The sequence below is a fragment of the Cajanus cajan genome, chromosome 10 (genome assembly GCF_000230855.2).
Source record: "Cajanus cajan strain Asha chromosome 10, NIPB_CcT2T_4, whole genome shotgun sequence".
In the NCBI taxonomy this organism is placed as follows: Eukaryota; Viridiplantae; Streptophyta; class Magnoliopsida; order Fabales; family Fabaceae; genus Cajanus; species Cajanus cajan.
The window spans coordinates 42,337,678-42,353,079 of NC_138526.1; the positions used below are offsets into that span (position 1 = coordinate 42,337,678).

The following is a 15,402-nucleotide window of genomic DNA, read 5'->3' on the forward strand; positions in this document are numbered from 1 at the left end:
TTTATTTTATATATTTTAATTTATTTGTAATAATATTATTATATATTTAAATAGTTTAATTTTAATAATTTTTAAGTATATTTTTATCTTTTCACTTAAATTTTTTGAATTTTTATATTTTAATTTTAATAATTTTTTAAGTATATTTTTTATTTTTTTGTCTTAAATTTTTGAATTTCTATATTGTAATTTTAATAACTTTTTATTTCTACTATTTATTAATTTTTCCTTTTTTAATATTTTATAATATTATTAAAATCTTATAATTTTAATCTCTATAATTTTATCTTACTTTTTATTTTATAAGTATAATTTAAATTATTCATTTTATAATTAAATTAATTTTTTAAATTTTTTATAAATTTACATAAAAAAATGTATTAAAACCCCTCAATTTTAGAAGGTACCGTAGCAACTCCCAAATATTAATATCAGCTGCTGAGTCAATACTATTTGCATGAGTTTTGAATATTTGACCATTCCTAATGGCTGATGCCAAGTGATGGTACTCGTATTAATGAGGAGTGCAACAGAAATAAATGAACAGAGACAAATCAAGTAAATATGGTCGGCAACACAGGATAAAGTTTTGCATATAACAATTTCCTGCAAAAATATTGTTCAATGCAAAAACAGTTAAATATATTCTACAGTGACTTTTATTATACAATTTTTAACGGCATTTAAAGACAATGCCATGATTGAAACCGGAAAGTTTCTTGACATTTCTTACAATTGCTATTTCAAGTACTATAATAGCTAGCCTAAGCAAGAACTAATATTTAAGTACCAAAGTTAAAGTGAAAATTGAAGCTGATTATTTTGATGTTCACCACCTAACTCAAACTAAGCTTCCCTGATGATCATTATCAGAGGCGTCTTCCTGAAAATAAGGAGAGAGTTTTCCACTCATGGATTTGGGAAGTGCAGTTACTTCCTTCAGCATTTTCACCACTCTACGCATTGAAGGGCGAGTTATAGGAAGAGAGCTGGTGCAAAGAAGCCCCACGTTGAGTACCTTGCTGATTTCTTCTCTGTGCTGAACATCTAGAGTAGGATCAATCACCTGATCTTGTCCTTTCTGATCCAATGTGGAGTGAACCCATTTTACTAGATCCTTTTCCCCATACTCTTGATCAAGAGGGGGTTTCCCAGTCACCAACTCCAAAATCACCACCCCAAAGCTATATATATCACTTTTTTCATTCACCCTAAGGGTATAAGCATATTCTGCATCACATTGAACCATCAAATGCATATTAATTAATTATGCGCATAAATGACCTACATGCTGACTGATAATGGTTTCCCTACCATATAGGGTATTAGGGTTGGATATGAATTCATTTATCAAAATAAAATTCAAAACGTTGGTAATAAATCAAGTTTAAGGTTCTTACCTGGCGCAATGTAACCATAAGATCCGGCAATCACAGACATGGATTCTGCACCTTGGTTGGGTCCATTAACAATTTTGGCAACTCCAAAATCAGCAACTTTTGCTCCAAATTCATCATCTAGCAAGATATTGCTAGATTTGACATCCCTATGAACAATAGGCGGGACACAATCATGATGCAAATATGAAAGACCCTCCGCGGCATCAATAGCAATTTTATATCTGGTGGCCCAATCCAACAAACCTTTCTTGCTACTATGCAACAAATCAGCCAAACTTCCATTAGGCATGTACTCATAAACCAACAGCTTGCTATCCCTATTATTGCAGCAACACCATAACCTCACAATATTCTTGTGCCGAATCTTCCCCAATGTTTCAACCTCAATCTCAAAACCATCCTTCTCAGAATCAGAGGCTCCATTATTTCCCATCTTGTTTGCTCCCAACAATTTCTTCACTGCCACCACCTCTCCATTGCTCAGTGCGACTTTGTAAACCTTCCCAGAGGCTCCACTACCTATGACATTATCCTCGCTCAGCAATTTAACAATCTCAAACTCACTAAAACCCAGCTTATGAAACGACCTCCACTTGGAAATGTGAAACCCCTTTTTCATCTTCTTGAAGTCACGGAACTTGAAGTAAAACCATGCCACACCAACAATTAACACAATCCCAGCAAGCACAAATATGAACCGGAAAATCCACACATACTTCCTGCTCTTACCCTCACTCTCACCCAAGCTTGGACACAATCCAGAGAGAGCCCTACACAGCCCTGGATTCCCAAGAAAACTCTTTCTATAATTATCATTGGCATAAAGAGGAGGAATCTCCCCGGAAAGCTGATTGTTCGACAAATTCAACAAATTCAGCTTCAAATTCTGCAGCTCAATTGGAATCTCACCCGAAAACCGGTTCCCAGAAAGATCAAGATAATTAAGCCCCGGCAAGTTTCCCAACTCCTTAGGAACATTCCCATCTAACCTATTATTCGCCAAATCAAGCTCATTCAGCTTCTTCCAACCACCAACTCCAACAGGAATTTCCCCGAAAAGCTTATTGTCTCTGAGAACAAGCCTATCCAACTGACTCAACCGAACGATACTACTCGGAATCCTACCAGTGAGACTATTATGACTTGCAACAAACTCCTCAAGACTCACCAACTCCCCAATCCCCTCAGGAACCGACCCAGAAAACTTATTCCCCGAAATTAACAAAATTGACAAATTTCTCGCCCCGGAAACCGCATTAGAAATCGACCCAGAAAGAGAATTCTCAACAAGCTCCAACAAATACAAATGGGGCAAACCCCATAGCCCCTCAGGCACAACACCAGAGAGGTTATTGTTCCTAAACCGAACCCTCCTCAAACTCTTGCACTCGCCGAGACTCTCGGGGATCCTCCCGGAGAAAGAATTGTAAATCAGAATCAGCTCCTCCAAGACTCCTCCGGCGCACAACCTCGCCGGAATCTCGCCGGAAAACCGGTTATACGAAACATCAAGCCTCTGCAACTTGGAGCCACCCCCCAACCCACGCGGTAACGACCCATTGAGCGAGTTGTTGAACAGTTTCACCTCATACAAGCTCTCCGACAACACTATACTCTCCGGCAAGGCCCCCTCGAGTTTGTTATCATACAAGTTAAGCGACCCGAGTTTCCTCAACCCGCACAACTCATCGGGAATCGTCCCTGTCAACTCGTTCGCGGAGGCATCGAATCGTTCTAAATGAGTAAGGTTAACGAACGCGGCGCGTGGCAACGCCCCGGAGAGAGAGTTCTGGTAGAGTTCGATTTGAACAATGCTGTTCAAACCCGACACGAGTTGTTCAGGTATGTTTCCGACGAGGGTGTTCATGGACAAGTCGAGATTCCGAAGTTTGGTTAACTTCCCTAAAGAATGCGGAATGGGGCCCACAAGGTCGCACCCTGCGAGCCAAAGCTCCTCGAGATTGGTGAGGTTGCCGAACTCTTGGGGAATGGGACCGGCGTTGAAGGTGTTGTAAGCGAGGTGAAGCTTTTTGAGGGTGGAAAGGTTTCCGAGGGAAGAGGGAATGGTTCCATTGATGAGGTTGCTGACGAGGGACAGATATTCGAGTCGTCGGAAAGTGCCGAAGGTGGCCGGAATCTCGCCGGAGAAGTTGTTGGAGGAGAGGTCGAGGTATTCGAGGGAAGGGAGGTTGGCGAGGGCGGCGGGGAGGGGGCCGGAGATGAGATTCTGGGAGAGGTCGAGGTGGCGGAGTGCGGCGCAGGCGGAGAAGGCGGCGGAGGGGAGGGCGGCGTTGAGGTTGTTGAGGGCGAGGGAGAGGTTGGAGAGGGCGGGGAGGCGGCAGAGGGGGGCGGCGGGGACTGGGCCGGAGAGCTGGAGGTTGGAGAGGTCAAGGACGGTGACGGCGGCGGAGGAGGGGTGGCAGGTGACGTAGGTCCAGTTGCATGGGGTGGCGTCGCGGCGGTTCCATGAAGCGAGGGCGTTGGTGGGGTCGGAGAGTTGGAGCCTGGCTTGGAGGAGGAAGAGGCCGTCTTGGTTTAGAGAGAGAGTGGTGGTTAGAGAGAGAAAGAGAAAGAGTGATGATAGGTGGAAGGTGTTAAGGTGAAGCATGGTTGTTGTTGTTGTTGCCAACTTGTGCGAGTGAACTGAACTGAAGTAAACAAAACTAACGTAGTACCATGCCTTCTTATTTTCTCATCTTTCTTTTCACGCGCCTATTTTCACACTCTCTGCTTGCTTTTTCTCTCCTTCTCAAATCACCACCGTTCCTTACATTCTCTCTCAAAGGTTCAGATCTTGCAGTATTTTCGCCCCGTGGGATTTTGGCCGGAGAGGATCTTAATCTCTAAACCATCACGTTTGCATATTTATGTTCAATTTAACCGTTGTTTGTTTCAGGTAATTACGATTTACCACAACACAAGTTTACGGTATAAGGAAAAAAATAAATTGTTTAGAAAATGAGGGAAGAAAGAAAAGGACAAAATATCACCATCCATGGTAAAAATAAGATTAAAATATTTTTTATGCCCAAGTAAAACCTACTCATGTTCAATCATTATTCATGAAAAAAATTATTTATTTAAATTAATAAAACTTTTATTTAAATATATTTTCTTTTAAAAACAAAAACTTTCATTCGAATAAATATAATTCAATTCAAATAGAATTATGCTTATTTAAATGAAATTCAATTCAAATAGAATTATATTTATTCAAATAAAACATAAATTTTATTTATTTATTTTTAATTTATTATTTTGATTAATTTTTAATCTAAAATATTACTTTAGAATTATTTATTTTATTTGAAAATATTATTTATTTAAGTATATGATTTTTTTATCTAAATGTTTAAAATAAAAATTAATAAAAAATATTTTTTACTCTATTATTTCTTTATTTTTCAATTTTTAATATATTTTATTTTTTATATATATATTTCTTTCTATTTTACTAAACATAAATAATATTATTTCTCACATCTCTTCAATTAAACAATTAAATTTTCATTATACCTTTTTATCTATTTTCACTCACTTATTTCTGTCTTTTCTATTTTTCATTTGTTTATTTTTTCTATGCCAAATACACCATAAGAGAAATAAGTAGAAAGTAAAAGAAAAATAGTATTATAAAAATGTTGATTTGGAATGGATGAAGATGAAAGGAATTATAGTTAAATAAAAATTATAAATTTACTCTTTTAAGTTAAGTACGTTTAATTTTTTAAATTTCTTTTATTTGTTTAAATTCCCTTTTCATTTGAATAAGCCAAAATTATTTCTTTTATTTGATTAAATTCATTTTTCATTCGAATGAAAGTGTGATGTATTCAAATAAAAAACACATGTATTCAAATAAAGTATATTACATATTCAAATACAAGACATGACCATTAAAGTCCTTACATTCAAATACCACACCCAAGCATTTGAAAAAAAACTCCACCCATTTGAATACAATTTTGAAATACCTGCATAATTAAACATTCGAATAAAGCACCCAAAATTATATTTGAATAAATGCAACCTCATTCGAATAAAACACACAATCAAATGCAAACCCATTCAAATATATAACACACACAAATAGAAACTCATTTAAATAAAAGTAAATAACTAACATACCCATTTGAAAAGAAAAAAAATCATATTCAAATACTATATATAACACCCACAATGATCCATATTAACTATTCGAATACACATGATCGAACAACACACTTTCATGAGAACAGAGTATGATTATTAGAGCTACTTCGGGTATTTTTAGCTATTCGAATGAGAGTTTTACAACTTTCTTTCATATTTGGAGGAGAGAAGTTTTGAAGGGATTAAACGTGTGAGTGCATATTTGGGTTTCAATTCTAACGTGAATTCGTTTAGTTAAAGTAAAAAAAATTTATTTTCCGTAAAATTCATATTTAATGTAAACGTTTGAAAATCTAATCCAAACATGCAGTGAGAAAAAGAAGCTCGCCTCTCTCTTCACTATTTATTGACTCCTAATAAATTTTCTACTGAGATAATTTATGGTGTTTTTTCACATCAAATGCATTCCTCAGCTAATAGTCGTCAGATATAAATTTTTTCAGAGTATGAAATTGTTGAAATAATTTTTTTCTCTTCTAACATTATCTGAAAATTATTTTATTCATATGTATTGGTCGGAAAACAGACCTCTATACCTAATAATATTCTCAGTTATCTGAAAATTATACTAGATGTTATTGGTTGTTAGTTTATCATTTAGCTATATATGCTAAACAGAATCTTAATATCTTGATATAGGTGCACTCACAGGTCAATAAATAGAAATTTTTAAAAATCTGTGATAAAAATGCTTTATTAATTAGCATTAGATATTGTATTTCCTTCAATGATTACGTAGTGCGTATATTTGACTAGATGAAGCGAGGGACAGACAATCATTAATGCCCAACTGCAAAATGGCCAATGAATATGCAACTTCAATTATTTGCCTAAGATTGGAAGAGTTGCAGGGCATGAGTTGATTTATGAGTATGAGGGAAGACCTTTGTGCCTGTGCATATAAAGATATGGTCCACATTCATAAACAACCATATGCTAGGACAATGGTGCTGTTACTTTCATCCATGCACGGAATTCCATCTTGGTAAATGGACTGAACTTACGGTTCACATATTTACATATTTAATTATATATGTTTATCTAAATGCTTTCTAACTTGAACAGAATTTCGACTCTAGTAATACAAACATTCACACATGACACGTTTAAAATAGAATATATTCACACGAACACGATCTCCCCATGATTACTTTTTCCTTTCTTTCCTTCTTTTCTTTTTAATTGTAACTAGTATACATGAATTATTGGATATATTTCTGTCTGTGAATTGCAATATCCAGACACAAATATGCAGCATGATGGCACATGAAAAGTTGATTAATCAAATTTAAATTATTCGGTAGCACATGCAAACAATAGCACTATGTACAGTGATCACCGAAAATGATTAGGTATTTTGAAGGCAGAGTGTGAAAGTATGAGTCAACGTGACATGGAAAAGAAACAAAAAGACAGAGAAAGGTGTTGATGATAATGAAAAAGATTGGTTCCAAATTCCGAAGAGATGGATTGAGGGGTGCCTCTGTAGTCTGAAATGTACAGTGGTATAGTCAAATACTTTGAACGTAAAAGACAAGTTTGAAACTTATGTTTTCAGTGGTCGTGTCACAAACCAGAATGCCACTGTACAATCCAACAACTTTCTGCTTGCCTTTTTGACTCTTCGCCCCAAATTTTTTATTTTTAAGTGTCAAAATCATATTTTAGCTAGCCTATAATTCGTTTAAATATTTAAATTCAACTATAATTTATTTATTAATATACCTCTCTACATGTTTGAAGTGATGTTTCATTTATATTTTGTAAAGGTATATAGAAAAAAAAAAAAAAAAGCTAATTTACACTCGCTTTTTTTAAATAATAATAATTTCACTTAAATCACAAATCAATTATAAAAATAATTATTTAATTTTTATAATTATTTATTAGTCCTAAATATCTATTAATTTCATCAATTATTGATATCATCATTAATAAATTTTTGTTAAAAAATTTGGTTGATTATTTTTTAAATAAAGTTTTTGTCTTAATCATATTTTTTATTTATAAAATTTAAATTTAAAATATTATTTAAATGAGTGTGATGTGACATAATTGAAGGATTTATTTTGCACCATATATATCCACTTAATCCTATCTCTCTACTTAAGTCTCAAATTTCTACAAATTTGTTTGTAAGCTCAAATGACGTTAACATAAAGACTTCAAAGTCAAGCAATATATTTAAAATACTTATTTATGTGTGGTGAGTATATGTTAACATGGATCAAAGTTAATTAAATTATATCTTTAATTAGTTATTATAAATAAAAATTTAATCAATTTAACTACAAAATTATATGATAAAATTTATGATCATGCATGTAAACAAAATATAATTTAGATATTTTAATAAGTTATTTAACAATAAACATTTATATTTATTTTAAATATTATATATTAAAATAAAATGATATAATGAATTATAAAATAATTTTATAATTATATAAAATGTTATATATGTATTGAATATAATGTTTGAATTAATTAAATTAATATTATAAAGAATAATTAAAAAAATAATTTCACTTACTTTTAACACTTAATATTAACCAATCATAATATATGTTGAGATACAAATAAGATTACACATTAATGAAATAAGAATAAATAAATAAAAATTTATAAAATATACATATACTCCAATCATTAAAAAATCTTTTAAGTAATAATTAAAATAAATTTATAAAAATTTAAGTTCAAAATAGAGTTATATGTATAATAACTTTATTAAAATAATAAAATTATAAATTCTTCTCCTTAATATAAATTTTTATATAAATAAATATAATAAAATAACTTCAACAATAAAAATATATAATCTAAAAAACATAAACCTTGCACGTCAGTCTTCTTAATTTTATGGTGAAAGACTGATATCTTATCAATATAATGAAATTTATTTTCTATATTTCACTTCTTTCTTTCACAATTCCTTTTCAACTTTTTATTAAATAATTTTATTTTTTAAAATAACTGTACGTGTCAATCAAACATATTAAAAAGAGATTAATTATAAATATAATATCTTTTTGAAAATATTTTACTTAAATGTAATATTATATGATGAAATAAATATTTCTTTCTTATATTTTTATACAATGACTTAAAAAGGGTATCGTTAAAAATATAATACATGTAAGTATTAAATTATTTGATATATATTCATACATAATTTTAGAATTAATTTTGAATAAATTAAACAATATATATTATGTATTTATTATAGTTTATATGTATTTATAGTTTTAAATAATTATAATAATATAATTATAAATAAAATAACTTTTTAATAACAAATATTGTGTTAGAATATTTGTGAGACTATTTTTAATAATGAATACCAATTTATAACTAATAAATGCCAACCACATTATTTAATTTTTTTTATAATATCCGAATCATTAATAAATGTTTTAATTGACTAAATTGCCTTAGTTATTTTAGATATAGAAAACACCTAAGTTATTTTTGTTGGGAACATCACCATCGTTTTTATATAATGAAATATTATCTTAGCTTTAAATTTTTTAGAAATTTATAAATTTGATGTGAAAAATATGCTATAAAGTAGAATATATATATATAAGTAATTTATTTATTTCACAAAAAAAATCCCGCTGTCTTTCTTTAACAAGCCCCAAGTGATAAGGTAGGGTTTTGATGGAACAAAAGAAAACAAGACTGCTCTAGAATTTCAATATTTTACTATACACTCGGGTCTAAGAAACAAATTCATCTTTAAAAATAAGGTCATTTCTCAATCATATAATACCATCTCGGTGCTAAGGAATGATTTGTGTTTGAGGTTTTGCCGCACCATTTCCTTTATGATTTTTCTAAGTTACGCACTTGATGATGTATATTTTAACGAGTTAAAAATATAAAGGTTTTAAAGTAATGATTGATTTTGTAACTTTCTAACAAATAATATTTTATTTCCACTCGGTTAAAGTTTTATTGGCATTTCTCCTTTCTAATAAATTCATCAAGGGTTGCTAACACTCCACTGACTCCAGCACAATCCAAAAGTGTAAAAGCATTCAAAGACAAAATCTTCCATAAATTAAGTATATTGGAGGGTGTTAAAACTTAGTTGTAGTGGAGGACCTCTTGATATTATTGAATCGAGTGGCATTGACAAAACTTACTCTCATTAGTTTCCAATGAATGATCAACAAATTTTGAATTTTGATGAACCATTAAACATCTTCAACAAATTTACAAAAGGTTAGTTGGCGTTCTTCTTTTTTGACTCGACTTTGTTGCCCACAGTTTAAGTGATGGTGTTGAAAAATATGGCTCCTCAAAGTCTACATGGATATGATGCAATGCATATCACAACTCGCACAAGTTACCATTACTGCACATTGTAGACAATATGTTCATACCCCCTTTATGTTTCCTATGTATACTTGTACATATTTTGTTATCTGGTGTTTAACTCTTTCATAATTTTAATAATTGATATTAGAGCTTGAAATTTGATTGGGTGATGAGTTTGGACAAATATTAAACATTGAATATGGTGAATCTAATCTTAACTAGTGGTCTCTTGATCATAAAAAACCAACTCCAACATATTATTTCAACTTCACTAATAATCTCATATTTAAATAATGAATATACATCATAAATATACAAGGTTTTATATAAAAAAGAAATACTCATTTCATGGAAATGTAGAAATATCTCAAGTAAGAAGCGAATGAAGAATATTAACATCGGAGTATTTAGTGGCTATATTGTTTAGGTGATGAAATTGATATGATTATTGTTTGGCTGCAAATCATTTTTCAGTTTTAATTAAAATATAAAAAAAGAGTAAAAGGTTCGTGTTAGGTTTTCAAAACAGTTTTATGAAGTTGCCGACAAAACAAATGCTACCTACTACGAAGACTCTGCACATGGATAATGACCTCAGGATTGATACCTATAAAAGGCTTCAGGTATTCTAGAATCTATTCATCTTTTGCCTAGCTATAACTAATCCATTCCTAGCTAGTACGTTTCTTTTAGCTAGGTAAATAGGTGTTAAGTTATGGATGAATTTGCCAAATGTTAATGAGAGTTTTACTTATTATTTATAATTCATATGCATTTTAATTATTACTAGTACTGTTTATTGTCTTTTTTTCCTTATGGATTTTATGATGATATATATATATATATACATATTATTATTATTATTATTATTTCACTCTAAATGTTAGTACTGAGGACCCAAATCAAAATTCATTTGAATTCTGGTGAGTCAGCAGCATTTAGCTATTAGTTGAATGGCACGTGTATGAATTAAATTTTAATTCACTAACTTGATTATGATTTGATACTTGCACAGACAAAATATTTGAAATTAAAAATGATCAAAAGTGAAAAATTAAGGCAAAGATGCTTGAAATGTAAATATAAATAGATTTGAAAATGAGTCTAATGAATTCAACTTGATAAAAATTGGTTCAAGTTGAAGTTCAGCTCAAGTGTAAATATTACCCTTTTTTATGAAATTAATTTTATTTGAGTTTAAAATTAACTCGTTAGCTCGGTTCTTTAAAAAAAAAATTAGTTTACAAGTCAAATTATCTTTTTTAGAGAATTAACTCACAATATCAGCATTTTTTTTATTTGTAATAGGAATGTCATGAGAGACACATCTCCCTCACATTACGGACAAATGTTATGTTTTACTTTCTATCGTGAGTGAATAAATAGATAGATTAAATAATTTTTTAAATAAATTATAATAGATTGAATAAAAATAATATATTAATTTATTTAAATTTATTAAAAATTTATATAAAAATTCAATCTATTTAAAATAAAAAAATTATCCAATTCATTTATTAATAATTTTTTTCATGAATGTATATTCCATTTATTCATTAATGTTTTAAAAATTAAATAATTTTTTTATTTTTAAAATAGTTTGTTTCTCTTTTTTTATAATTCATTACATTTTTATATAATTTTTTAAAATTCACAAAATATTTTTTTTGTCTCAAAATAGTCTTTTAAAATTTTGATTTAATAAATATTCTATATTATAGTCTAATGAATTTTATAAAAAGTAGTGAATGGATTATTAACTATTCATAAAAATGAATTATATCAAATTTATTATTTATTTTTATTATAGTGGATGGATCGAATAAATTTAGTTGAGGATAAATGATGAATAAGTTAATCTATTTGTCACCCCTACTTTCTATGAATCAAATACAACTTGGTGAGCTAAACCCTAAATGCTACCAAATTTCAATAATCTTAAAAATTAAAACATCGAATAAAAATTTATTCATTCATCATCTTTACAATGTTGGACACATCCATAGTTTCATTATAACTTTCTAAATTATATACCAGTTCTCTAACAATGCATTTGGATGAAAGATTTTAAGTAAGGAATTCATTTATTTATTTATTTTGAACAATTTTAAACACTTTTGAAGTAAAATATTTTATTTGGATGAAAAATTTATAAAAAAAATTTAATTTAAATATTTGTGAAAATTTTTAAAATATTAAATTTTTAAATTCTCAAAAAAAACATAAAAAATGTGAAATTCTTCATATTTTTTCTCTCTTTTATATCATGAATTATCTCTACTTTTTTTTTTCACTTCTTTGAAAATCAGAATATTTCAAAATTAGTGTTAGAAAACTAGAAAGAATCAGTCTTATTTTTAAAAAATTATTTTTTAAACTTTTATTTAGAATATTTTTAATAAAATAAAAACATTAATTAAATTTTAAAATTATGAAATTGTGATATTATATTTATTTAATATTATTTTTATATTAATAATAATAATTATTATTATTATCTTATTATTATTGATTTGATCAACAATCTATTAAGATTGATGAGTCATTAAGTCTCTATCTTTTTTCGTACCCATCTCCTCTCTTTCAATGTTAACACAAAAGTATCAATATGTTTTTTTTTAATTATTGAATATTTAAAAAATTTAAAAATATTAGTTTTTTAATATTGATATTTCATTATTAAATTTTAAAAATTAATTAATGTTTATTTTATAATTATAATTTTATTTTAAATATATATATATATATATATATATATATATATATTTATTTAAATCATTCTTATGGCGTAAATTAAATTACTCTATCTAAATTTAAATTAATTTATTCAAGCATTAAATCAAAATATTTAATGGATGATAGATATTAAAATTTTAAAAATTGAATTTTAAGCATTTGTTCTTTAAATTTCTAAATCCAAACATAACCTAAAGGATTAAATTGAAATATTTTGATGATAGTAGGTATTGTATGATGATATCAACATTATGTTGATTTTATTATTTTATGGGGTGGTAATTTAGCAATTGGACCATCTCAACCAGGTACATGAACCCACACAATTGAAAGGTACCGAAGAATTTACCTATGGTAAAAGGGTTGAACTTTGACAACTCCAAGGCACAATATATGCATATCACCATAATTTTGTTAATGACCAAAAGAATACCAGATTGGCTAGATTCTCATTCCATTCTCTTGTTCATAACTTTAGTACTTACATTCGACCCATCTGATGAAACGATGGGATAATTAATGTTCCATATATCATGTGAAATTATTCTAATGTGTTATATAGGACAATATTTGTAGTAACCTCGGTCGCGACGGAACAGCGAAAAATAAATTGAAAAAGAGGAATCGTTACTAATGTTATTTTTTACGGAAAAACATTGGAAAAACCATAAAATAGAAAATAGTCTACGAAAACCAAATTTTTGAGTTCGGGAGTCGATAACGTGTGAGGAAAGTATTAGTACCTCACAACGTTCGTCCTAAGACGATTACCTTTAATTAATTAAACTAATTATTTATAATTTATAAAATGTTTATCTCACTAAAATGATTAAATATATTTTATTTAACTAAACTATCATTGTATATATATATATATAAAAAAGAGTTAAAATTATTATTCTTATATAAAAAGAAAACAATATTTTTTTATTTTTTGGCTCGACAAGATTTATTTCTTGTTCCTACGTATCTTCATGTGTAATGAAGAATCAGAGTCACGTAGTTCTTTGTAGAAAATATTTGTGTGTTGATATTTTTAATTAAATTTTATTTTTTTGTTAAATATAGGATTCTTGAACTGTCTCAGCTCATTCACCCTAAAAATATAAAATTGACTAAGGTGTATATCAAAGTCAATTCAATAAAATTTTAATTATAATTATTGCTAGAGATGTTATGATATTAAAAAATTTATTAATTGGACATTTTCGTTTTTGGAGAAAAAATTTAAAGATAAGTTGTCACAACTTGTACTTTAAATTCAAAGGTTAAAAAGATGTCACATCTAGTTAACCATTTTTCCAATAAAATTTTTGATACAATAATTTTAAATATTTACATTAAATATTGTAACACTATATTTGATATTTAATCACATTTTGAATTTAAATAAGACTTTAAGATGATAAATAAACTTTTTAAAATAACAGATATTACTAATAAAAAAATAAAATAAAAATAAATAATAAAAAGAAAGTGAGTTCGATATACTCACTATTCTTCGCTCAAGAAGTAGTAACTTGTTGGTTTCTCCTTATGAGCTCCCTCTGGTCCAAGGTGGAGCTGTGTGTGTGGGTTTGGGAAGTCAAGGGACGCTATTTATAGACTTTTAGGAGGGACCGGAACGACCCGTTCTGAATCCGGAACGGCCCGTTCCGGGGTTGTAATTTTACTCACAACGGCCAATTTCGGAACGGCCTGTTCCAATTTCGGAACGGCCCGTTCTGAGATAGAATTTATAGGTTTTTTGATAGTCTAAGAACGGCCCGTTCTGGGTTAGAATTTATAAGTCTTTTTGGAAGGTTGGAACGGCCGTTCCAGTTTGGGAACGGCACGTTCCGGGATAGAAACTTTGGATCTTTTTTGAAGGTTGGAACGACCCGTTCCAGTTTGGGAACGGCCTGTTCTATACTCAAAATTATAGTTGTTTTTGGAAGGTTGGAACGACCCGTTCCAGTTTCGGAACAGCCCGTTCCGGACTAAAAATTATAGGTCTTTTTGGAAGGTTAGAACGGCCTGTTCCGGTTTTGGAACAGCCCGTTCCGGACTACTAAAATCATATAAAATTACTAAATTACCCTCCATAAAAATATAAAAAATGAGGTGTTACATTTGGCTTCTATATTTTTGTCTTTTTTATTCTTTTTTGAATATACCTTTTTTTCTATTCTTTTAAACAAAAATTGACATTTCCCGTACGAAATTAGGTTACTACAATATTCCCTGCTAAATTGGGCCAAAATTTGTTTAAGTGTGCAACAGGCTTACATTCAAGCAGTGTTTTAAAACCCGGACCGACCCGGCCGGTCGGACCGGTTGGACCGGGAACCGGTGGTCCAGCCGGTCCGAATCTGAAGTTGGATCGGTTATGCAGTCGACCCGTTTCAAACCGGATTGAACCGATCAATTTTCCGGTTCAACCGGTGAACCGGTGGGTCAAACCGGTTCGACCACTTTTTTTTTTTTTTTTTTTAATTTTTTAAGGGACCATAAATCACAAAAATAATGATGAAAATTGAATCTCTTAATGAAAAAGCAAGGAGTCTTATTAAATATAACAATGACTACTTGTTCTAATATATTTGTTTACAATATATACAACTTAAATAACTTTTATAGTATATTATTAATTTTAAATTATATATTTAATAATTCAATATCCATGTAAATATTACATATATTATTTTGTGATATTAATTGCAAGCATATTATATATGTACATATTATTTATATTTTTAATTTGTATTAATATACCGTTTAACATGTAATTTTTTATGTATTTTTTTAC

At 29.5% G+C, this 15,402-nt stretch overlaps 1 protein-coding gene across 1 annotated transcript; it reads right to left on the reverse strand.

The window, feature by feature from the left end:
• Nucleotides 1-617: 617 nt before the first annotated feature.
• LOC109810356 (uncharacterized) lies at nt 618-4,169 on the reverse strand. Its single transcript, XM_020373798.3, has 2 exons — nt 1,401-4,169; nt 618-1,230 (listed from the first exon to the last, which is right to left on the reverse strand). The coding sequence occupies exons 1-2, from the start codon at nt 4,006-4,008 to the stop codon at nt 842-844; spliced, it is 2,997 nt and encodes a 998-aa protein (XP_020229387.1). The 5' UTR covers nt 4,009-4,169; the 3' UTR covers nt 618-841.
• Between the last annotated feature and the right edge of the window lie 11,233 nt (nt 4,170-15,402).